Raw genomic sequence first — 26,862 nt, forward strand, 5'->3', positions numbered from 1 at the left:
TGCAACATAATTGAACGAGAAGATAACCTGGACTTGTTATCTTTGAATATATGTATCCTGATTTATTGATGTCACCCCATTAAAAAATAAAATTATAAAAAAAAAAAAAAAAAAAAAAAAAAAAAAAGAAAACCAGATAGAAGGTGACAGAGGACAATCTGACTTTGGGTGGTGGGTATGCAACATAATTGAACGACAAGATAACCTGGACTTGTTATCTTTGAATATATGTATCCTGATTTATTGATGTCACCCCATTAAAAAAATAAAATTATAAAAAAGAAAAAAATAAAAAAGAAAAAAAAGAAAAAAAAAATGATCAGGTAACATTTACTGGAGAAATGTAAGGGTGGTATAACATCAGGAAATCTAACAACATAGTTCAATGTATCAAACAAGTAAAAGGAAACATTATATAATCATATAAAAGCATTTGGTAAATTTGAAGGCCATCTCTAATTAAACCCTAAGAAAGCTAAGCATGTAATAAGGTCTCCTAAATAGGTTAGACATACTTACCAAAAACTAATAATAATCATTATTCTTATAGATGAAACATTAAAACCATTTTCATAAATAACAGAACTTAGAATAATTACTATTATTATTTATTTTAGTGATAGTGATTTCAGTGAATGTAATAAGAAAAGAAAATAATCTGTGTAAAAGTGGGGAAAAAGTAAAGAGGTTTCTTTTTTGCTAAGATGGTATACCAAAATGAAGATATAAATTTAGTTATGTGGTTAAATATAAAATAAATATGTACTGTATAACTCAGTATATAGATACCATAATTTATTCAGCATTCTTACTATTACAAAGGTTTTTTTTATGTTAAGAACAACACTACAGTGAATATTTGTGTATATATGTTCTTACTTTCTAGTGATTTATTTCTTAGGAACAAATTCCAAAAATAAGTCTTCTAAACTGTTTTCCAACAACATTTTATTAATTCAAAAATGTTTGATAGAGCATTTCCCCACATATTCACTGGTAATAAGTGTTAATGCTCTTTTTTATTCCTGTCAACATAAAGCATATATAAATTAATATTTTATTATTAATTTAATTTTTTATTACTTTGACTTTTGTTAGGCTTATGCATTTAATATTTCATATATTTTGGGCCATCTGGATTTTATTTTCTGAGAGTTGCTTATTAATAACCTTAGCCCATCTTTCCATTGATTTGTCTTTTTCTTTCAGTGAGAGAGAGAAAGGGACAGACAGACAGACAGAAAGAAACAGACAGAAAGGGAGAGAGATGAGATGCATCAACTCATAGTTGTGGCACCTTAGTTGTTCATTGATTGCTTTCTCATATGTGCCTTTACCTGGGAGCTCCAGCTGAGCCAGTGACCTCTTGCTCAAGCCAGCGATTTTGGGCTCAAGCTAGTGACATTGACTTCAAGCCAGAGACCATGGGTCACGTCTATGATCCCACGCTCAAGCTGGTGAGTCTGTGCTCAAGCCGCGACCTTGGGGTTTCAAACCTGGGTCCTCAGTGTCCCAGGCCAACACTCTATACACTGTGCCACCGCCCAGTCAGGTGGTTTGTCTTTTTCTTGTAAGCACTCTTTTGTATTAAATATACTGCTCACAAAAATTAGGGCATATTTCAAAATGAATATGAAGTGATAAAATATCCCCTAATTTTTGTAAGCAGTATATACACATTTTATTTGTTTGATGCATTAATCTATGTTTTGTTTTCTGATTTTGTTTTCCTTTCAAAATTTTGCTGTTTTGCTCTTCTGTGCTAAAAGTAAGATGCAAAGATATGTGAAAAAATGAAAGTGTATGTGATCTAAGTAACGCAAAGCCGTGTGAGTCTGTATGTGTATGTGTGTTTAAAAAGTGGACTTTGGGAATATATCTGCAAACATCTGGATATTATCATTTTAAAAAGCAAGTGGCTTAGTATATGCATATTTTTAAAAAATAATTTGAGATAAAATATACATATAAATCATCTCTTTCTTTTTTAATTGAAATTGTTGAGGTGACATTGGTTAACAAAATTATACAGGCCTCAGGTACACAGCTTCACAACATATTCTCTGTACACTGTATTGTGTGTTTATCCAACTCAAGTCTCTATTCATCACCATTTATACCCCTATACTCTCCTCCACATTCCCCCCACTATCACCACACTGTTGTTCATGTCCATAACTTTTTCTTTTTCCTTTTCTCAGTCTCTCAAATCTCTCACCAAGGCCCCTCCTTAACAGCTGTCAGCCTGCTCTCTATGGGTCTGTCATTATTTTGCTCATTAGTTCATTTTGTTCATTAGATTCCATATATGAATGAAATCATATGGTACTTTCTCTGACTGGCTTATTTCACTTAGCATAATATACTCCAGGTCCATCTATCCTATTGCAAAAGGTCAGATTTCTTTCCTTTTTATGGCTGAGTAGTATTTCATTCTGTAAATGTACCACAGCTTTATTATCCACTCATCTACTGATGGACACTTGGGCTGCTTTCAAATCTTGGCTATTGTAAACATAGGGGTGCATATACTCTTTCAAATTAGTGTTTTGGATTTCTTGGGATAAATTCCCAGAAGTGGAATTGCTTGGTCATAGGCAGTTCCAATTTAAATTTTGAGATAACTCCGTGCTGCTTTCCGCAGTGGCTGCACCAGTCTGCATTCTCACCAACAATACACCTGTGTTCCCTTTTCTCTATATCCTCACCAACACTTGCTTGTTGATTTATTCATGATCGCCATTCTGACAGGTGTGAGGTGACATCTCATTGTCGTTTTTTTTGTTGTTTTTGTTTCTTTTTTTAATGAGAAAGTCAGACAGACAGTAAGGGAGAAAAAAGAATCAACTAGTAGCTGCGGCACTTTAGTTGTTCATTGATTGCTTTCTCATACATGCCTTGACTGATGGGCTTCAGCTGAGCCAGTGACCCCTTGCTCAAGCCAGTGACCTTTAGGATCAAGCCAGTGATCATGGGGTCATGTTTATGATCTCTCAAGCTCAAGCTGGGAACCCCATGCTCAAACTGGTGAGCCCACACTCAAGCCAGTGACCTTAGGGTTTTGAACCTGGGTCTTCAGCATCCCAGGTCAGTGCTCTATCCACTGTGCCACTGCCTGGTTAGTCTCATTGTGGTTATAATTTGCATTTCACTGATGATATATGACATTGAGTATCTTTTTCTATCTATTGACCATCTGTTTGTCTTCTTTGAAAAATTATTCATGTCCTTTGCCTGTCTTTTAATTGAATTGTGTTTTTGTTTTGTTTTTTGGTGCTGAGTTTTATAAGTGCCTTGTAAATTTTGCATATTAAGCCCTTATCAGATGTATGGCTAATATATTCTCCCATTCAGTGGGTTGTGTTTTCATTTTGTTGATGGTTTTCTTTGCTGTGCAAAAAATTTTTAGTTTGATGTTCAACCCTTTGTTTAGTTTTTCTTTTGTTTCCCTTGCCTGAGAAGATATACCAGAAAAAAATATTGCTACAAGAAATGTTCAAGATTTTACTGCCTCTGTTTTCTTCTAAGATTTTTATGCTTTCTTGTCTAATATTTAAATCTTTAATTCATTTTGAGTTTGTTCTTGTGTATGGTGTAAGAAGTTTGTCTAGTTTTATTTTTTGCATATATATGTTCAGTTTTTCTAATACTATTTTTTGAATAAGTACAACTTTTTTTTTTCAATGAGTCTTGGTAACTTTACAGAGTCGTACAACCATGATCATAAATCAGTTTAAGAACATGTTCATCCCCCCAATAAGATCCCTTGTATTGATTCCACATAATCATCATTCCCAAACACAACTACAGACAACCACTAATCTTCTTTTTGTCTCTATAAATTGCCTCTTCTAGACTTTTCAAATAAATGAAAATCAATTGTATATATTTGAAAATAGGCTTGCATGTTTGTATGAACAGGGAGAATGCTGAGAAAAGATACACATCTGGCTGTTGACATTGGTTACACTCAGTGGATTGGGATGAAATCAAGGGAGTCAAAATTTAAAACAACCAAATAAGCACTCTTTAAAGCAAAAGAAATGTAACCCAATAAAAATCATATATAAACTGGACATTGACATAGTATATATTACAAACAGCATAGAAGTACATTGAAGAAAATCAACTCTAATATAAAAGAGATAGCATTTTTAGAATCAGACAAAAATTCATAAGACGGATGAAACCTACTGTTGATGATTTTGAAAAATGTCCATCTCATACTTTGCTGCTGGGAAAGTAAATGAGAACAGCCTGTTTTGAAAGGCAATTTATTAGCATCTATCAACAGTTAAAATGAGTTTACTATGAGGAATCTTACTTTCATATTTTTAAATCTAAGGGATATTACAGTGTTGTATTTTATAACTAAATAAAAGCTCTTATACATATATGTACATCTATGTATGTACATAAACACACAAACTCTCTCTTTATATATGTATATATACATATATATATTCTATCATCTATCTATCTATCTATCTATCTATCTATCTATCTATCTATCTATCTATCATCTGTCATGTATCTAGTGTTGGAAAGATACATATGAGGAGAGACAGGTCCATTGGTTTCTTTGCTATTCACAAAAGCACCAAGCAGGGGCTTTACACTTCAGTTTCCTATCCCTAAAATGCTCTTCCTACATATATCACTCTGGTCCACAGCCTGTGTAGGTAGAGCACAGAGCACATTCCTAGCAGCTGTGGCTGATGCAATGCTGTGAGAACACCCCAGCACCTGAAACCCTCCTAGGCACTCACCCACCGTAAGGAAGTAACTCAGCACCAACCAGGCAGCTCCCTGATCTTTTCAGCCATTGGCTTTGAGGAACATGCTGTAACATCCTATTGGCTGAACCCATTTATATAAGCTAGCTTACTTCCTGAATAAAGCGGATCTGCATCACAGAACCTGGTCCCCGGAGTCGGCTCTCTGCATCTCTGTCATCCTCACCCATGGTGGGCCTTGTCCACAAGCCTGTGCCTTTGTTCAGTTGGCCGTTGGCACTCATTAGTAATGCCCTTCCTGAAAACTCCTTCTAATAGAGTGCCCACCTACTACTCCTGCCCCTCCCTGGCCCTTTATTCCAAGTTATGTTTCTTACAGCACTACCTAACATGATATATCTTCTCAGTGTACTTTTTTTATTGTTTTCTTCATCTCACTAGAATATAAGCTTCATGCAATGGGGACTTGTTTACTGATTAACACCTGGCACATAATAGACAATAAATATTACTTGTTGAATGTTAAATGAGTAAACTAGATTATAATAGTTATCTGGTAGTCTATGAAAGGACTATTTCAGATAGTAATTTTAATCTGTATCCTAATTTTTAATTATTTTACTGTTATTTAATGATCTTTCCTGCTTTTCCCCCAAAGTATGTATCTCCTTACTTTGTATTTTGTTGTTTATTTAGTTATTTTTTAAAAAATCAAAGATCAAATACAATTCTATCTCTCAGCTTTCCAAATTAATCCAAGAACATGTTTGTTTTTTTTATAAGAGCATCTTTTTATTTATTTAATTATTTATTTTTAATTTTTTTCAGAGATAGGACGAGAGTCAGAGAGAGGGATACATAGGGACAGACAGACAGGAACGGAGAGAGATGAGAAGCATCAATCATCAGTTTCTCGTTGTGACACCTTAGTTGTTCATTGATTGCTTTCTCATATGTGTCTTGACCGTGGGCCTTCAGCAGACCGAGCAACCCCTTGCTCGAGTCAGCGACCTTAGGTCCAAGCTGGTGAACGTTTTGCTCAAACCAGATGAGCCCGTGCTCAAGCTGGCGACTTTGGGGTCTCGAACCTGGGTCCTCCTCATACCAGTCCGATGCTCTGTCCACTGCGCCACCTCCTGGTCAGGCAGAACATGTTTTTAGTTGCATTCTTCAAATTATCTACACAAGTATGAACTTAAACTCAATTAAAGACCTTCATAAAAAGTTTGAAGGGTGTTTTCGGGGGTCCCATGAATAGTGATGAAGGAAACAACAGGTTAATTATCAATATTTTGTGTTTAATGCTGTGAGATAGCCATAGCTTCAGTTCAAACAGACAAGGGACACCTTTCCTCCTTTGTACTACACTAGAGAAAAAACATGCCTCGTTCTTATGGATAGCTAATTTGTGACCAAGTAGAGCTATATTGGTTTGACAAATGGTTCTAAAGACTGATCTACAATAAACAGTAATGATTTTTTTTTTACTGCAACATTTCCTTTTGATGAAAAATATCACTTTAACACTCAAACATTTTCCTTAAATTTTTTTCTTTATTTTACATCATTGTTCTTAAACTTATTATTCCAAACAAGAAACACTATTGTTCTAATTTATGTGTAACCCTATGTGCTTAGTAGTAAGAGAATGAAATAGGAAACAATGTGGATAACATGCATAAACAGACTGTAGTGAGGATATTTAGATAAATCAGTTTAAGGTATTTCAGCACACTTAGAATTTTTAAAGAATATTTTATGATATGAGTGGCAGAAGTTACAAAGTGATGGAGGAAATATCCCTTTTACATATATGATATATTATGGTTTAATATTTCTACCTGGTGTGATTATTATATTCACAATTTAAAACCTTAGGCTCCTTACACTGGTTATTTTTATTTTGTTTGATTTGATGAAGAAAAGGCACCCTCATTTCTCCCGCAGGAAGGCAGACACCTGTTACATGTATCAGTGCTGTCAGACCTCTCACAGCCCAGAGATGTTCAGATCAGGACTCAAAGCTTCTAGAGTTGCATTTCCCATCTCCAGGTTATCAAATTTAAGTGACCATCTTAGTTCATGTTTTTACCTCTGTCCTTAAGAGATAGCAATATGTATAAAGTATATACATGTAACTATTTTCCTATTGTGATATACATGAAAAGATCTACTTTTCAGTAAAGGTGAGTAGTCCTCCCAAGGTTATAGGGGGTAAGAAGAAATTTGGGAATAAGGAGGGAAGAATCATTCCATAGGGTGGTGATATTTCTATTCCATCCTCAGATGGGCAGAAAACTTGATAATTGACTAATCTGCTCAATTAATGAGCGAAAAGTTACATATCTTGTGTTCTTGGGTGGATGTGAATTTCAATATTGTCAACAATATTTTGATAGACCATTCTGCATTCTCTGCGAGGAGATCATTTCTCACCAATGTTTTCAATGTTAAAGAGTTTAACTAAGTATTTGAAGCAGTTGGAAAGCTAACCATTGAGCAGCACAGTTATGGAGTTTGGATAGAGATTTACTGAGAAGTGATGTGGTCTAAGAGCTCTCTGCCAGGAATGATATTAATAAATGCTAACCCTTCCCCAGTCCCAATGATACAGTGCAAGGAAGCTGTGCTTGGTGGCCATCAACATGCTTTCAGTAGAGGATAGGTCCAAAGTGGCTTTCTTTCTATGGTATTAATTTTCCTAATTCCCTCGGCCCAAAAAGGTTTAAATATACTCCAAGCTGAGTATTTAAGTCATTGACTGGTAGGTCTTACACACCATTATTGTTACACTTAGTAAATTAAAAGCTGCATTTTAAAAAGAGGCTAAGTTATATTTTTCCAACAAATGATAGTGTTGAATGGTGGACAGTATGCTTAGTATTTGTAAGAGTAAAACTTTCCTTTGAACGAAGGAGAGTGAAGAGAGTCCTAGTTAATTTTTTGTCACAGGTTGACATTTTATAAAGTTACTTAAATTTTCCCCCACAATTTGAATTACCCATAGAAAAGTAAATACTGACATACTAATTTTTTAACTAAGCATTTAAAAATAATGAAAAAAAATTCTTAGTGTTGTATTTTATTTTATTAAGTTAGAGAAGTGGAGATAAAGCAGACGCCCCCATGCACCCCAACTGGGATCCACCCGACAACTCCTGTCTGGGGCCAACGCTCAGACCAACGGAGTCACTGACTGCGGGAGGGGAAGAAGGAGAGAAGGAGGAGAAGGAGAGGGAAAGAAGCACATGGTCGCTTCTTTTGTTTGCCCTGACTGGGGATTGAACCCAGGACATCCGCACAGTGGACAGATGCTCTATCCACTGAGCAAACTGGCCAGGGTCTGCTGTTGTATTTTAAGTAAATGTTTTGCAGAATTTAATGTGCTTAGTAGAGAAGTGTTAGCACAAAGAACACTGGTAATAAAAAAGGATAAATCTCTAACTTTAGATTAAAGTGGTTTGTTCAAACTTCAGTTGAGCTGTTAACCACATGTGTCATGGTGGGCATGTAATTTAAATGCAGTTTCCTTTCCCGGGAAGTGATGGGTATTAAATTAGGTCTAGGCCAGGGGTCCCCAAACTTTTTACACAGGGGGCCAGTTCACTGTCCCCCAGACCGTTGGAGGGCCGGACTATAAAAAAACAACAACTATGAACAAATTCCTATGCACACTGCACATATCTTATTTTAAAGTAAAAAACAAAACGGGAACAAATATAATATTTAAAATAAATAACAAGTAAATTTAAATCAACAAACTGACCAGTATTTCATTGGGAACTATGCTCCTCTCACTGACCACCAATGAAAGAGGTGCCCCTTCCGGAAGTGCGGTGGGGGCCGGATAAATGACTTCAGGGGGCTGCATGCGGCCCGCAGGCCGTAGTTTGGGGACCCCTGGTCTAGGCCCTGGCCAGTTGGCTCAGTGGTAGAGCGTCAGCCTGGCGTGCAGAGGTCCCTGGTTCGATTCCCGGCCAGGGCACACAGGAGAAATGCCCATCTGCTTCTCCACCCCTCCCCCTCTCCTTCCTCTCTGTCTCTCTCTTCCCCTCCCGGCAGCCAAGGCTCCATTGGAGCAAAGATGGCCCGGGCGCTGGGGATGGCTCCTTGGCCACTGCCCCAGGCGCTAGAGTGGCTCTGGTTGCAACAGAGCGACGCCCCGGAGGGGCAGAGCATCGCCCCCTGGTGTGCAAAGCGTTGCTCCCTGGTGGGCGTGCCAGGTGGATCCCGGTCGGGCGTATGCGGGAATCTGTCTGACTGTCTCTCCCCGTTTCCAGCTTCAGAAAAATACAAAATACAAAAAACAAACAAACAAACAAAAAACAAAAACAAAAAAAATTAGGTCTAATATTCTGGTAGTAAAAATATTTATTATATGCATTTTTTGATAAAATACTTTTTATCATGCTTTCAAACCAATTATGAAATTCTGCATTTGCCTTTATGGGTATTAAATTGATTTGTCTTAGAAGAGATCACTATTTTAAAATTTGTAAACTGACTGTGTGAGGGGAAATTAATTCAATCTCCCTCTAAATATCAAGCATATTCTAGCCACTTTATATGAGTTATATCTTTCAGCCAAAATATAATAAATAAACATAGCAAGTATTATTGTCCTTACTTTACAGAGGAGGAAACTTAAGCTAGAAAGGTTAGCTGTTTGACTTACTGTACTTCACAAAGCAGTCAATCAGCTTTACCTAACTCTAAAGACTACACCACTTTAAATTAAAACATGTTTGTTTCTTTGTGGAACAAAATCTGAGATATTTTGTTATTTTAAAGTGATATTCTGACGGAAAGTAGTAGAACAATAAAAATAATAGGTTTTTTTTTTTTTTATCAGGGTAGACCGTGTATCCTCATCTGTAATTTAAAATCTTTTTATTTCCTGACAAAAGTAGATGACCATTTGTATTTATTTCAAAAATTCATCAGAACTTATCTCTGAGTCAGATACAATAATAAGGAAAAGATTATTTTTTATGAGTGGTTGCTGACTTTTCTCAGTGTGAAACCAGTGTCAAATAACATTTTGCCACTATGTATACAGAAATCTGGTTAACTCCAGCCTAAAATTAAGCAGGAATCATCTTGCAATGACAGGTGTTTCTGCTATGTTATAATATCATTTCTAAGGAACCTGAAAAGAGCACCGAGAGGAAGGATTATGTTAGCAGGTGTGAAATAAACAGCAGGAGAACACTTGACAAAAATTTTACAAAACCTTAAAAATAGATGACCTTTTTGGTAAACATTGGCATCAGCAATAATATGTAAGGAGTTAAGGATGGGATAAAGTACATGCTGAAAACTAGGCCAATGTTAATTTGTTAGAAATAGGAGAATTTACGCTAAAAACTTTCTCCATGATACTATTATTAAGCAAGCTATTTTTTCAAGTTCTTTCATGACAATGTTTATTCATTGTGGTATGTTGGTTCGTAAGTGGATAAATTGATGTCCACAATACAGTTTAACGGTGATTGGTGTTTCTATCGATATGTTTTCTGTCATCTTTCTTAAGTAAAAGCTGTTTCAATTTCTTTCTAGCATGTAGAGTCATAAAATGCTCATGAATATAATGTTTAGCTCAAAACTAGAATTAGAAAGATATATATATATATTTTTAAGGGATCTAATTGGCAATAGTATCTTGAAGGAAGAAAGACATTTTAGACAACTGGTATGTGGAGTTGGTCCTGTTTCTTTTTTAGTTTATAAGGCAGCCTTTTCACCGTTAAGTATGATGGATGTTAGCTGTGGGTTTGTCAAATACGGTCTTTATTATGTTGAGATAAGTTCTCACTATACCTACTCTTTTGGGAGTTTTTGACATATGTTGAATTTTGTAAAATGTTTTTCTGCATATATTGGGATTATCATATGATTTTTATCCATCATTTGGTTAGTGTAGTATACTATACTCACTGATTTGTGGTTGTTGAATCATTTTTGCATCCCTAGAATAAATCCCACTTGATCATGGTGTGTGATCATTTTAATGTATGATGACAGAAATCAGTTTGCTAGTATTTCATTAAAAATTTTTATACCCATGTTCATCAGGAATATTGGCTTGTAATTTTATTTTATTTCTTTTCAATGCCTTGTTTGAATTTGGTGTCAAGGTAATGTTGCTATTCTAAGATGCGTTTGGAAGTGTTTTATACTCCTCTACTCTTTGGAAGGATTTAAGGATTAGTATTAAATTTCTTTGAATATTTATTGTAATTTATCAGGGAAGCTCTCTAGCTGTGGGTTTTTATTGGAAGTTTTTTGATTATTGAGTCAATCTACTCACTAGTAATCAATCTGTTCATATGTTCTATTTCTTCAGTACTCAGTCTGGGAAGGTTGTATGTTTCTAACAATTTATCCATTTCTACTATGCTGTCTAATTTTTTGGTGTATAAATATTTGTAAAAGGGACAGAGTTGGCCTGACCTGTGGTGGCGCAGTAGGATAAAGCGTCGACCTGGAACACTGAGGTCGCCGGTTCGAAACCTTGGGCTTGCCTGGTCAAGGCACATATGGGAGTTGATGCTTCCTGCTCCTCCCCCTTCTCTCTCTCTGTCTCTCTCTCTCTCACTCCTCTCTCTCTAAAAAAAATCAATAAATAAAATATTAAAAAAAAAAAGGGACAGAGTTTTATTTTATTTTATTATTTTATTTTACTATTTTATTTTAACAGAGTTCTTTTTATAGAGATTTTAGCATTAGGGGAATACTGACTTGATAAAATGAGTTCAAAAGTGGAAGTAGTTCTTTTTATTCTCTTAATAAAAGAAAGTTTACATAAGATTTGTATGATTTTTACTCTTTAAACATGTTTAAAATGTTTAAAGTAATTTTCCAGTGAAGTTATTCCAGCTGGTTCTGGAATATTCCTGTTGTCTTTTAACTATGAATTTAAATTATTGATTTTTATTTTATTTTTTATTAAGTGAGAGGTGGGGAGGCAGAGAGACTCCTGCATGGGCCCTCACCAGGATCCACCCATCAAGCCTCCTACAGGGCAGTGCTCTCCCCATCTGGGGCCACTGCTCCATGCTCAGCAACTGAGCTATTTTAGCACATGAGGTGAGGTAGTGGAGCCATGCTCAGCACCTGGGACAACTTGCTCAAACTGTTAGAGCCATGCTTGTGGGACGGGAAAGAGAGAGAGAGAGAGAGAGAGGGAGAGAGAGAGAGAGATAGATAAGGGGGAAAGGGTAGAGATGCATACAGATTGGTTGCTCTTCCTGTGTGCCCTGACTGGGAATCAAACCAGGGGCTTCACATGCCAGATTAAAGCTCCACCACTGAGCCAAAAGGCTAGAGCCTGAATTTGAATTCTTTTGTCTATATTTTTTTATATTTTTAAAATTATTTTTTATTAAATTTTAAATTTATTATTAACATAAATTTAAGTGTCCTACTCAATATAATACCCTTCCTCCCAACAATGTGCCTCCCATTACACTCCCTTTGCCTCCTTTGCCCTGAATCCTTCCCACCTTCCCTTTGGGATTTGCTGTCCTATTATCTGTATCTATGTGTTCTGTGTATATACTTTTACACATCTCCTCACCTTCTCTGATCCCACCCCGTCATCCCCCTTTCAGTCTGACAGCTGTCCCTCTGCTCCCTGTCACCCCACCTCTGCCTCTATTCCATTCTTCAGTTCACTTTGTTCATTAGATTCTACATATAAGTGAGATCATATAATATTTGTCTTTCTCTGCCTAGCTTATTTCAGTTAGCATAATAATCTCTAGGCCCATCCATGCCATCACAAAAGGTAAGATTTCTCTTTTTTCACAGCCGCGTAGTGTTCCACTGTGTATATGTACCACTGCTTTTTTAATCTACTCTTCCACTGATGGACACTTGGGCTGTTTTCAGATCTTGGCTATGGTAAACAATGCTGCAATAAACATGGGGGTGCATATCTTCTTTTGAATCAGTGTTATTGGGATTTTTAGGATATATTCATAAAAGTGGAATAGCTGGGTCAAATGGCAGTTCAATTTTTAATTTTTTGAGGAATCTCCATACTCTTTTCCACAGTGGCTGCACCAGTCTACATTCCCATCAGCAGTGCAGGAGGGTTCCCCTTTCTTCATACCCTTGCCAGCACTTGTTGTACATTGATTTGTTAATGAATGCCATTCTGACAGGTGTGAGGTGGTTATCTCCTGTGGTTTTAATTTGCATTTTTCTGATGATTAGTGAGGTTGAACATTTTTTTCATATGCTTATTGGCCATCTGTATATCATTTTTGGAGAAGTGTTTATTCAGTTTCTTTACCCATTTTTTAATTGGATTGTTTACCTTCCTGGTGTTGAGTTTTAAAAATTCTTTATAAATTTTGGTATCAGAGAATATGTTCTCCCATTGTGAACGTTGTCTTTTTATTTTGTTAATGGTGTCTTTTGCTATTCAAAAACTTTTTAGTTTTATATAGTCCCATTTCTTTATTTTGTCCTTTATTTCACTTGCCTGTGGAGATATATTGGCAGAAAATATTACTACGAGAGATATCAGAGACTTTACTGCCTATGTTTTCTTCCAAGACTTTTATGATTTTGCAACTTACATTTAAATCCCTTATCCATTTTGAGTTTGTTTTTAAGAATGGTGTAAGTTGCTGATCTAGTTTCATTTTTTTATGTACTTTTCCAATTTTTCTAACACCATTTATTAAAGATACTGTCTTTACTCCATTGTATACTCTTGCCTCCTTTGTCAAATATCAATTGACTATAAAGGCATAGGGTTTATTCTGAGTTCTGTTTTGTTTCATTGATCTGTATGCCTGCCTGTTCTTATGAAAATACCAAGCTGTTTTGATTACAGTGGCCTTGTAGTGTAACTTGATATCAGAATGTGTGATATCACCCACTTTCTTCTTCATTTTCAGGATTGCTGAGGCTATTTGGTTTGGGTTTTTTTTTTGGTTTTGTTTTTGGTTTCATATAAGTTTTTGGAATATTTGTTCTAGATTTGTGAAGTATGCCATTGGTATTTTAATAGGGATGGCAGTGAATCTATAGACTATATACTGCTTTGGGTAGTATAGACATTATAATAATGTTTACTCTTTCTATCCATGAACACAATATATGCTTCCACTTGTTTGTATCTTTCTTGATTTCTTTTTTTCAATGTCTTATAATTTTCTGAGTACAAGTCTTTTACTTCCTTGGTTAAATTTATTCCTATGTAATTTATTTATTTTTTGTTGTTGTTGCAATAGTGGAGAACATTTGTAGAGGCCCTGAATAGGAACATGAAATAGGGAAAGAGTTCAATGTCCTGAGGCAAAGACCATATTGGTTTCTTGCAAGTACTGGTTGGGTTGTAACGAATTCCTTGAGTCTTTTTTTTTTTTTATTTTGTCTGGGAAGCTTTTTATTTCTCCTTCAATTTTAAGTGATAGCCTTGTTGGATAAAATAGTCTTGGTTGTAGGTTCTTGTTTTGCATCACTTTAAATGTTTCTCGCAACTCCCTTCTGGCCTGAGTGTTTTGTTGAGAAGTCAGATATCATTCTTATGGGAGCTCCTCTGTAAGAAATTAACTTCTTTTCTCTTGCAGCTTTTAGTATTCTTTCATTGACTCTTAACTTTGGCATTTTAATTATGTGTCTTGGTGTAGACCTCCTTGGGTTCATTTTAATGGGACTCTCTGTGCTTCTTGTTCTTGTGTGACTTTTTCCTTCATCAATTTAGGGAAATTTTCAGCTCTGATTTCTTCAAACAGGTTCTGTATCCCTTGTTTGTTCTCTTCTTCTTCAGGAACCTCTATGATATGGATGTTGTTTCTCTTCATGTTGTCACAGAGTTCTCTTAGAGTTTCCTCTGTCTTTTTGAGCCCCTTATCTTTTTGCAGCTCTGCTTCTGTGCTTATGTTTATCTTGTCCTGTAAATTGCTGATTCAGTCCTCTGCTTCATCCAGCCTGTTGTTGATTCCTTCTAGTGCAGTCTTCATTTCTGATATTATATTTGTAATTTCTCACTGGTTCTTTTTATGATTTCAATGTCCTTTTTGATGCTTGCTATCTATTTAAATTCTCATTATGATCATTCATTGTTGCTCTAAGATCTTCGAGTATCATCATAACCGTTATTTTAAACTCTGCATCTAGTAGTTTGAGTACTTCCATTTCATTTATGTTTTTTTCTGGGAATTTCTCTTATTGATTCATTTGGGTCATATATCTTTGCCCATTTTGTCTGTGAATTAGGTAGCACTGTTGGACTTTGAAATTTGTTGTGGTTTCTTTATGAGGAAAATGGGCTTTGTGGTACTGACCTCCAGGCCACTTGAGTTTCTTGTTCTAGGAATGCTTCTTGAGGGTAATATTTACCCTCCTGTTGTATGTGAATATTAAATGCAGTTGGTCCTTTTGTGGGCGTGGTTATTCCTTCAGGCAGGCTGGCTCTAAGGGCCAACATTGATTATGTGTATTAGACACTGTACAGTGTCTGTCCTGTTGGATGTATTTATTCTCTGCAGTGTCTGGTGCCTGCTGGACTCCTCCTGTGGGTGTGCTTTTGTGTAGCTAGCTGAGTCTAGTGTTGATACTGTCAGCCACCCATAGCTGGTTTTGTGGTTTCTGGGTCTTTTTGGTTTGGTGTCAACCGTTGTTTGTAACCTGCCATGGGCTACCTATCTGGAGCTACTGCTCTGTTTGTTGTTTGTGTTTGTGTTTCCTGTGCCTGGATAATGTGGGAGGGGCTGACCTGTGTATAAGGATCAGCTTCTTCCTGTTTAGAGATGACAGCAGCTCCATAAAAGCTCCAAGTTCTATAAGATTTCCCTCCACTTTTCAGCTACTCCACCTCTTCTTACAGCTGTGTGGTCTTCTCACAGAGTCTTCTTTAGAAAGACTGTAGTGTGGGCTCAAATTGGCCTCACCCCTCCAACCTCTCTCAGATTGCTGCCCTTGATGGTTTAGAGCAGCTGATGTTCAGAATACAGTGTAAATGGGACCCTCTACTTCAGGGTTCTCTTGGTCAGGAGCTCATATGGGGAAAGTGGCCCCTACTTCAGAGCCTAATCCCTCAGACACTGCTGGATACTCCAATTCTATGTCTCCCCATTGAGGTGAGAAGCAGGTTCAGATTAGGTTGGGCTGACAGTCCTCTCTGCAGAAGTTCTTCCAGCTGGTGAGCCCCTGGTGTCAGGTAGGAAGATTGAGAGAGTCCTCCTCTGGGGCTAACTGTGCCTCCCAGAAAGTGGCTAAGCCCCTCGACTGGACCCAGCCATAGGCTCGTGGAGACCAACACCTTAAATGTCCATGCTCCAAGCATCTCTTCCTTCATCCTGAAAAACCTAGCCCATTGGGGCAGAATATCCAGCACCCGGGGTGGCTGAGTGTGCATCTCCACCCTGTCCAAGTTGAATGAGCTACTGTGCCGGTGCTGATCACAGAAAGCAGATCTAACAAGCAAAGTGAACTGAGGAATGGAATAGAGGCAGAAGTGGGGTCACAAGGATCAGAGGGACAGCAGTCAGAGGGAAGGGGGATGAAGGGACTAGATCAGAGAAGGTGAGGGGATTAGTGAAATCATATATACATAACACATAGATACAGATAACAGGACAGCAAATCCCAGAGGGAAAGAGGGAGGTAATTAGGGGGAAGAGGTCAAGGGAGGTATAATGGGGGACATGGGGTGGGAGGGTGAAGGTGTTATATTCAGTGGGACATTTGAATCTATGTAAACACAATAAATAAAAATTTTTAAAAAGCAAGCCAATCTCACCTCAGCTAGGCTCAGTGTGATGAGCCCTCTCTTAAGACATGCTACCATCAAAGGTCTTTAGATCCTAAATCAATGCTCTCTGCAGCTGGCCACTGGATATGCCAGCACTGAGCCTCCCTGGAGGAAACCCAGAGCAGACCAGTAGAGGACACTGCCCATGACTGGCCCTCAACAACCTTCTTGTAGCTACAAGCAATCCAGAGTTTGAGGCTGCCTTTGCGGGGTCCAGTTATACAGGGAAACACCGAGCCTCACACCTTAGCTGGCTTTTACCCACACTGGGCCTGGGGGAAGGGCAGCAAAAGACCAAGGTTTCCTGAGACCTGCCTCCTGTAGCCTCTGTCTGCTGGCTGCTAGTTGGGTTCAGCCACTGGGAAAAACCTCTGTGAGAGTCTAGAGCCTGGGGCAATTCAGAAATTAGGAAGGGTGGTGGGTGTGGCTCTACCTCAGCCCCAGGTGTCTGTCCAGACTTTTCTCACAGCCCTCAGTAGGGTGTGGCCTCCAAGAGTCCAATGGGTGTGGCCTCTGAGACCCAGAGATGTGGTCTGCCTGCAGTCTGGACAGTTTATATTGAGTCTCCCATGAGGTGGAAGCACTAGTCATAGTCTTGGGAGTGTGGATAAAGGAATCCTCACCCTCAATACCAGAAAACTGAGTCACTGATGTACTTGCTGCTTCCCGGCTATCTTCTCAGAACAGTCCACTCTTCACAGGGTGGTGCAGGAGAGATTCTCTAGAGTGGGGCACTTGCTTTCCCCCCAGGCTAATGCTGCACAGAGGGACTGCTCCACCCAAGAATGATGGACTTTTTTTTACAGCCCTCAGTAGGGTGTGGCCTCCACAGCTGTTTGCAAATATCATCTCCCAGTTAGTTGGCTGCCTATTTGTTTTGTTGTCAGTTTCCTTTGCTGTGCAGAAGCTTTTTAGTTTCATATTATCCCATTCATTTATTCTTGCCTTTATGGTCAAATTCATAAATTGCTCTCTATGGCAAAGGTCCATATAGTTTAGTACCTATGTTATTCTATATAACTTAGTGTTTCAGATCTTACATTTAGGTCTTTAATCCACTTTGAATTAATTTTTGTGCAGGGGGACAAACTATATCAAGTTTCATTCTATTGCATGTGGCTTTCCAATCTTCCAAGCTCTACTTTTTGAAGAGGCTTTCTTTTCTCCATTGTGTGTGTTTTTTGGCTTCTTTGTTGAAGCAGCCTGGCCCATGCAGGTTCACAATGAATTCGGATAATCTGTAATGAAACAATGGAGCAAGAACTGGTGGGCCATCATCATTAATCCTAGCTTGCACCCGGTGGGCAAGTAGAAAGACACACTGGGCTCCAAAACCCATTCATTCAGTGCTCACAAAGCTACTGACTTATCCGAGTTTCCTAGAATCAAAGTTTCTAGCTCACCAGCCCCAATCACCTCTGTTCCCCATCGCCTTCTCTCTGAACAAACTGCACAAACTGACTTTTCCTTCAGCCTTCTGCCATCTTGCCTGCCTCTTTAGCCTCCTCCACATGGCCTTACTCTGCTCTCCTCCCTGCTCTCTCCTCTAATGCTAATATCTGGAATTGAGAGAAAGCAAGCTCCCAGTCTGCCCCCATTTTATAGTGTAGAAACAAAAACCTTTAATCCAGTACACAAATAAGGAAGCCTCTGATACAAAGTCACTTATCTGAGGCATATTGGGATTCCTCATGAGAGTGCACCACCCTACATCAAAAAGGGTGGGAAAGGCTTAGTCCTAAAACCAAGCCCCAGGCTGCAAGGATTCTGCCTGCCCACAGACCGCCCCCAACACACATTAATATAATTATGCCCATTCCAAGCATAAGGGCAACTAATATCATCACCTGGGAGACGGGCTTCCACATGGGCAGTGCCATCTTTAACAAAGTGAGCATAATATATTTTATCTGCCCAGCAGTCCATATATATGTCATTTTATTTCTAGGCTCTCAGTTCTGTTCCATTGGTCTGTATGTCTGTTTTTCTGCCAATACCATGTTGTTTTGATTATTGAGGCTCTATAGTATAATTTGATTTCAGGTAATGTGATTTTCTGGCTTTATTTCTTTTCCTCAGGATTCCTGTGGCTATTCAGGGTTTTTTATGGCTCCATACACAACTGGAAATATTTTATTTCTTTAAAATATGACATTGGGGTTTTAATGGGGATTGCATTAAAAATGTATATTGCTTTGGGTAATGTGACCATTTTAACTATGTTGATTCTTTCAATCTAGAACATGAAATATTTTTCTATTTCATTGTGTCTTTTTTAATTTCTTTTAAAAATGTTTCATAGGTTTTAGTATATAGATTCTTCACATCATTTTTTAAGTTTATTCCTAGGTATTTTATATTTCTGTTGTTGCTACAATTGTAAAAGAAGATTTTTTGTTTGTTTTCTTGTTTTATCATTGATGAATAGGAAAGGATTAGATTTTTCTATATATATTAATTTTGTATCTTGTGATTTTATAGTTTTGGTTTATTGTTTTTAATAGTTCTTTGATGGAGTATTTGGGGTTTTCTATATAGAGGATCATGTCATCTGCAAAAAGTGATACCTTTACTTCTTTTTTCCAATATGGATGCCTTTTATTTCTTTCTCTTGCCTGATTTCTCTCACTAAAACTTGCATAACTATGTTGAATAAGAGTGGAGAGAGTGGACAACCTTATCTTCTTCCTGATTTTAAAGGGAAAGCTTTCATTTTTAAAATTTTTATTTTATTTTTTTACTATTTATTATATTAACTGGTGGTATGGCATATGTGGCCTTTATTATGTTGAATTACTCTCCTTCTATACCCATTTTATTGAGTATTTTATACATAAAGGGATGTTGTAGCTTATCAAATGCCTCTTCTGCTTCTATTGATAGGATCATATGATTTTTGTTCTTTGTTTTGTTGATGTGGTGTATTACCTCAATCAAATTATGTATGTTGTACCATCCATATGCTCCTGGAATAATCATGATGTATTATTTTCTTATATTTTGTTGTATTCTATTTACTATTATTTTGTTTAGGATTTTTGCATCTGTATTCATTTGAGATATTGGTATGTAGTTTTATTTTTTTATGTTGTTCTTTCCAGGTTTTGATAGGAGGGTTATGTTTACTTCATAAAATATCTTAGGGAATATTGCTTCTTCTTTTATTTTTTGGAAGATTTTGAGAAGGATAGGCACCAAATCTTTTTTGAATGTTTGGTAGAATTCACTAGTATAGCCATCTGGTCCTAGACTTTTATTTGGGGAGAGATTTTGGATAGTTGTTTCTATTTCTTCCATTATGAGTCAGTTTTGGTTTTCCACTTCTTCATTACTCAGTCAGTCTAGGAAGATTGTGTAGTTCTAAGAATTTATCTATTTATTCCAGATTGTTAAATTTGTTGGCATATAATCTTTCATAGTATCTTCTCTGATCCTTTGTATATCTATAATGTCTGTAGTAATTTCTCCTCTTTCATTTCAGATTTTGTTTGAGTCCTTTCTCTTTTTTCCTTAGTAATTCTAGCCAGGGGTTTGTTAATTTTGTGATCTTTTCAAAGAACCAGCTCCTTCTTGTATTAATTTTTTATAGTTCTTTTGTTCTTTATTTCATTTAATTCTGCTCTAATTTTTTACTATTACCTTTCTTCTGTTGACTTTGGGTTGCCTTTGTTCTTCTTCTTCTAGTTCATTAAGGTGTGATATCAGGTTGTTTACTTGATATGTCTTTTTTCTTGATATAAGCATGTAATGATATAAACTTCCCTCTTATTACTGCTTTTGTTGCATCTCAAAACTTTTGATATGTCATATTGTCATTTTCATTTGTCTTTATTTATCTTTTATTTTTGTGTTTATTTCTTTTCTGATGCAGTCATTTTTTAGAAGTATGTTGCTTAATTTCCACAATTTTGGGGGTTTCTTGACTTCAATTTTGGAGTTGAATTCTAATTTCAAAGTCTTATGGTCAGAAAATATGCTTGGTATAGTTTCAGTCTTCCTGAATTTGTTGGTGTTAGTTTTTTGGCCCAGCATATGGTCTATTCTTGAGAAAGTTCCATGTACACTGGAGAAAAATGTATACTCTGATGTTTTGGAATGAAATGTCCTGTAAATCTCTATATGTCCATTTGGTCTAGTGTGTTATTTAAGACCAATATTTATTGATTGATTTTCTGTTTGGATGATTGATCTAAAGGTGTCCATGGTGTGTCAAGTTCTCCAATAACAAGTAAAAAAGAAAAACCACAGAATAAGTTCAAAAATCAAAAATAAAACACCTCAAAACAAACAAAACACCAACAAAAAAAATAAGAATAAGAAATAAAACAATTAAAGGAAATGAAACTCAAAAGAGAAAATGAGTAAAAAGAATAAGAAGAAGAAATGAGAAAAGAAAGAAATTTTTTTTTTGGTTTTAAGAAGTTATTTATTTTTTTTTACAGTAGGTGTTTCTGTATTATAATTTTTAGCTCTGTGAAATTCCTGGGCTTTCTTTTACTGAGATGTTGCTGTCACAATGCTGTAGGTGGGGCCACAGTTGTGTTGGTGGGTGGGGTGTGTTGTGAGCCTTTACAGATTTGGCTTTTTGGCTTAAGCTTTACAAGTTTATGGCTCTAGCAGTGGTGATTACAGGCCTCCAGGTGCTCCTCCCATATCTCAACAGACTTGGAGACTGGATGTGGAGCACCTCAGTTCTTCAGGGAAGAGAGTGGCTCTGGAGAGCTAGCTGTGGGGTTTGTCTCTGCCAATCTTCATACAGCAAGGTAAGGGAGGAGGGATCTGACAGCTTGGGGGCTGCACTTTATCTTTCTCTGTCTCTGTCGGGTGCAGGCTGCAGTCAGACTGCGGGAAAACTGCCTGTGTCTTTGCACTCTGACTGCTTTGGTTTATCTCCCCTTTGGTTTATCTCCCCTCTGCCCCTCTATCTCACTGCTCTTCCTGACAGAAGGAGATGCAGTCACTCCAGGGTTCCTTTGTTGTACCCCTCAGGCAAAACCCAAGCAGCCTGAGCTTTCCTCCTTCCTGTAGTCTGGCAGAGAAAAAAAAGAAAACCCAGTTACTCTGTGTTTGACTTCCCTTCATAACTGACTGCGAATGTGTTTTATGTTCCGCCCCCCTCTCACTCTGTCCCACCTTTAGTACATTCAGTGCATAGATCTTTCAGGCACACCTGCAAGCCTAGCTGGGGTTCCTTCACTGTATTATAGTTGTTCAATTTGTTGAGATTTCATGGGGAAAGATCTGGAGTATCTCTCACTCCACCATTACTCTGACTTCATCCCCTACTTATTCTTTATAATACCAAATACTTCAGATTGATTCTTATAAGCAAAACATTGTTTTTTTTGGGGGGGGGTTGTGGTTTTTTTTTTACAGAGACAGAGAGAGAGTCATAGAGAGGAATAGATAGGGACAGACAGACAGGAACAGAGAGAGATGAGAAGCATCAATCATCAGTTTTTTGTTGCAACACCTTAGTTGTTCATTGATTGCTTTCTCATATGTGCCTTGACTGTGGGCCTTCAGCAGACTGAGTAACCCCTTGCTCAAGCCAGCAACCTTGGGTCCAAGGTGGTGAGCTTTGCTCAAACCAGATGAGCCTGCACTCAATCTGGCGACCTCTGGGTCTTGAATCTGGGTCCTCCGCATTTCAGTCTGATGCTCTATCCACTGCACCACCACGTTGTCAGGCACAAGACATTGTTAATGTGAGAGTTTTGTACCTCTTTGTCATGAATCACCTCAGTAATATCATTGAGGTTAAATCTAAGGCACATTTCTTCTGCTCTGTATTCTTGGTTCTATAAACATTTCATGTGAAGGCAAGTATAAAGTACTTCCTCCATCTGAATAACATTTTTTTCTCTCTTTTCACGTGTGTGTGTGTGTGTGTGTATCTTTGTGTGTGTGTAACAAGGAGTCTTGTGATTTTTATTTCTCTGGGTAAAGTATTTCTGTGAGTTATATAAAATAGTATATATTTCTTAAGGATTCATTAAGTGCGAAGATTGAATTAAAATACTGTTAGATCAAAAGTTCAGAATCTCATTTTAAAATATTCTTTATATTTCTGATGTATGGCATGGAGTTTCAGAAGCCATCTTGCATCACAATAATTTTTTATTTGAATTATATTTATTTTGTGGATTAACATCTGTAAATTATTAAGCTAAATTTTTACACAGACCTGCTTTAGTTAGGATTAATATGGAACTGACTCCAGGGTACTTAGGGTATAATCCTGCATAGTGCATTCTCTAAAACAAGTTTGTATGTATGTTAAATAAGTAACATTTTTCTGTAGAAATAATTGTCTTAAATTGTCTTATGTTCTTTTTATTATTGATTTGAAAGAGAGAGGAAAAAAGAGAGAGAGAGAGACATTGACTTGTTGTTCACTCATTTATGTATTCCTTGGTTGATTCTTGTACAATATGTGCCCTGACCAGGGATTGAACCCACAATCTTGGTGTATTGAGACAAAGCTTTAACCAACTGAGCTACTCAGGGAAGTCTTTTTTATGTTCTTTAAAAAAATATCAGTTAGGAAAAGCTCCCCACCCTACTTTTGGGTTATCTATATAGTTCCAGGGAAGTGTAATAATGCTTAATACTAAATTCAAAATGGGAATCTTGAAACATACATAACTGTATTACTTCTTAGTAACTTTAAAACTATGAAGAAATTAAGAGAAGACATTTCTAGAAAATGTAAAGATGTACGATGAACTGTCTCCTTTGCTCTCTCTTTAGTCAGAGAGGCTCCTTTCTGCCTCTTTCTGTTTAACCACCTTTTGGAATTTTTGTATTAATTGTAAATGTTATTGTTTTTCTGCATGATTTTAAAGGAAATTTAAAGATTTATCCCAAGGACACTTTAATATTTTTGTAGATAAAGATAATTCAGATCATAAACAATATTTTGCTTTTAATTAGTGTAATAAATACAATTTTTTTTTTCCTTAAATGAGAAGTGGGGACAGAGGCAGAGAGACAAACTCCTGCCTGTGCCCTGACCAGGATCTACCCAGGAAGCCTTCTATGGGGCGCTGCTCTGGCCATTTGGGGTTGTTGCTTCGTTTTTCAGCAACCTAGACAGTTTAGCTTCTGAAGTGAGGCCATGGAACCATCCTCAGTGCATGGGGCCAACTTGTTCCAGTTGAACCATGGCTGAAGGAGGAGAAGAGAGAGACAGAGAGAGAAAGAGGGAAAGAGAGAAAGATTAGGGAGAAGGGGAAGGGTGGAGAAGCAGCAGTCACTTCTTTTGTGTGCCCCAACCAGGAAGCAAACACCGGACATCTGCATGCAAGGCCGATGCTCTACCATTGAGCAAACCAGCCAGGGCAATAAATACAAATTTAATGTCTACTTAGTCAATGTTTCATACCAGTTTTCTTAACAATAGCAGGTACTTGAATAATTCTATTTCTTCAATGCTATTTCATTTTAATGTTGATGAGATGCCATAGGAACTTTACTTTTATTTATATCATTTGGCCTATGGTAAATTTGGTATATGTTGTTTCACTTAAAGTTGAAAAACCCATCAACAACATTGAGGACTTACTGCACATAGTATGGTTTCAGACCTGCTCATTACTGTCTTGTCAGCTAAAGAGGCACCTAATGAGGAAGGGCATTACCTGTCCCCATCCAGGGTCTAGGCAGAGGGCAATCAGTATTACTGTGAATGGAAGTCATGACGCTGGGGCATTGCCCCTATGATATAATCTTTGATATGTCTAAGCACAACCCCCCAGGAATTGTGAGGGACCTTATTTATAATGTATCACATTATAATGAGATGTGATCATACATAATGAAATGTGATACATTGAACATAATATTGCCATATTCGGAAATTGAAAATAGATTCCACAAGCCCTTTATTTTGATATAGGTTAACGCAATGCATTGTTCATCTTGTTTAATATCTTAGTAAATGGGAATTCTCTGATATCGATTATAAGACAATATGTAGATATTGTGCCTAACTACTCTTGTAAACCTAGTTCCTTTTACGATCTGAGGAAATGTAGAGGAATGAATTAAACTTTAACAATCTTGAACATTTTTTTTTGCCAATATCTCTGTTTCTGTTTTCCCCATAGTATTAATTCATTTGAGTATTCTTCATCAGAGAGCAACAATTCTTAGCAGTTTATCTGCAGTATTTTCTGCATTAGCAATAGATTACTTTACCCCTCTTTTTCTTATTCTCACTTTACCCTTTATCAAATTTTATGTCTATAGTTAGAATTTTTGTCTGATCCATCTGAATGTTTCAGTTGTATATTTTCTTCATTTTGCCAAATAAATAAAGCTTTTACTTATTCTTTCTCATGTAACATATTTAGGATTTATTGATCCTTGTGTGATACTTTTGAGTAATTGTTGACTAATTTGTATTTGTGAAAATGATGGTCTAGAGCAGGGGTCCCCAAACTACGGCCCGCTTGCCGCATGCGGCCCCCTGAGGCCATTTATCCGGCCCCCGCCGCACTTCTGGAAGGGGCACCTCTTTCATTGGTGGTCAGTGAGAGGAGCATAGTTCCCATTTAAATACTGGTCAGTTTGTTGATTTAAATTTACTTGTTCTTTATTTTAAATATTGTATTTGTTCCCATTTTGGTTTTTTTTACTTTAAAATAAGATATGTGCAGTGTGCATAGGGATTTGTTCATAGTTTTTTTTTATAGTCCGGCCCTCCAGTGGTCTGAGGGACAGTGAACTGGCCCCCTGTGTAAAAAGTTTGGGGACCCCTGGTCTAGAGTGTGGTAGTCAGGTTTTTCCTGGGGATGTTGTTTCTGAAGTACAAAGGAAAATGAAAGTGCGTTCAAAAGAATCGGCTGAGGCAGCAAGATGAACTTACCACAAAGAAGCAGAGGTACCGGTGATACTTGAAGAGAGAGTTCATGGGGCTGCGGGCAGCTCTTAGCTCTGGTCTGCTAGGTGGCACTACTATTATTCATTATTTCTATTATCATTGTCTTCATCATTTTGTTTATTTTAAATGTCACTAAGAGGACAGCCGATACATAGATTTTAAGTGGTCATACACCTTACAATTTATCAGTGGATATGTTTCTAAATGACTGTTCAAAAATAGCTCTCCTAGGGGGAACTGGATCAGCATTGTCACATATGAATAAACACAGCCCCAGATTTAGAGGGTAAGTGAATATATGTGTGGAAAATTATATTCAATAGCATAGAATAAGCTTGTGGTTAGTTTATTACTGATAAAACTAGAGAAGATATATACCTTGACCTTTTTTTGTGCCTACCTTTTATTGCTTGTTTGTTCCATAGGAATATATTTTAATATTGGCTTTAATAATGGATGTCTTTTGAAAAAGAAAAGCTATCCTCTAAATCTTTTGAGGCACTGAAATTTATGTATATAAATATTCATTTTATAGCTCTTTACGATATTTTTCTAATCAATCAACTACACATCTTAGCACATTTAGTAACATATTTTAAATGAAATTTTATGGTTAGTTATTAAAAGTGATGGATATATGGTAAAAGGAAACTCAGAATCATGGGATTAGAATGTGAAGAACATACTCTATTCTGGTTACCCAGAGGTACTATGATTTCATATACTTGACTGTGACTTGTGCAAGGATATTTTTCACAAAAAAATTACAAGGATAAAAATGAAGATGACAACTATTTTTTTCCTTTAAAGCTATTTTAGTGTGATGAAAATAAATTATTTACAAATGCCATAGAAAATTTATATTGTTCTCTCTTCTTCAAATAGGTTATGTGGGTATGCAATTTATGTCGAAAGCAACAAGAAATCCTAACCAAATCTGGGGCGTGGTTCTTTGGAAGTGGTCCTCAGCAGCCCAGTCAGGATGGAACCCTAAGTGATACAGCTACAGGTGCTGGTTCGGAGGCACCCAGAGAAAAGAAAGCCCGGCTGCAAGAGAGGTCACGGTCTCAGACTCCTCTGAGCACAGCAGCTGCCTCTGCCCAGGACATGGCTCCTCCCAGTGCACAACCAGACAGGAGCAAAGGGGCCGAGCCCTCACAGCAAGCCATGGGGCCAGATCAGAAACAGGCTGCCTCAAGATCTAGAAGTGAACCTCCAAGAGAGAGGTAATAGTTCCTTAATCCTGTCAGCAAAAGGAAAGGCAAGGTCTTATGTTGAGAGCAAACTTATTTTCCTTTTTTTTTTAATTAAGTGAGAGGCAAGGGGGCAGACAGACAGACTCCCACATGCGCTGCAACCAGGATCCACCTGGCAAGCCCCCTACGAGAGATGCGCTGCCCATCTGAGGCCACTGCTCTGTTGCTTGGCAACTGAGCTATTTTAGCAACTGAAGCAAGGACATAGAG

The 26,862-nt window shown here is 37.2% G+C and overlaps 1 protein-coding gene across 43 annotated transcripts in view; it reads left to right on the top strand.

Moving 5' to 3' along the window:
• The window catches only part of RIMS1 (regulating synaptic membrane exocytosis 1), a 477,491-nt gene that overhangs the window by 232,791 nt on the left and 217,838 nt on the right, over positions 1-26,862 (top strand). For all 43 annotated transcript variants that reach the window (XM_066253353.1, XM_066253373.1, XM_066253382.1 and 40 more), the window contains one exon: positions 26,282-26,622. In XM_066253353.1, coding sequence (XP_066109450.1) covers positions 26,282-26,622 — 341 coding nt within the window. The remainder of the gene's footprint in view (positions 1-26,281; positions 26,623-26,862) is intronic.

This window comes from Saccopteryx bilineata, chromosome 1 (assembly GCF_036850765.1).
Source record: "Saccopteryx bilineata isolate mSacBil1 chromosome 1, mSacBil1_pri_phased_curated, whole genome shotgun sequence".
Classification (NCBI taxonomy): domain Eukaryota; kingdom Metazoa; phylum Chordata; class Mammalia; order Chiroptera; family Emballonuridae; genus Saccopteryx; species Saccopteryx bilineata.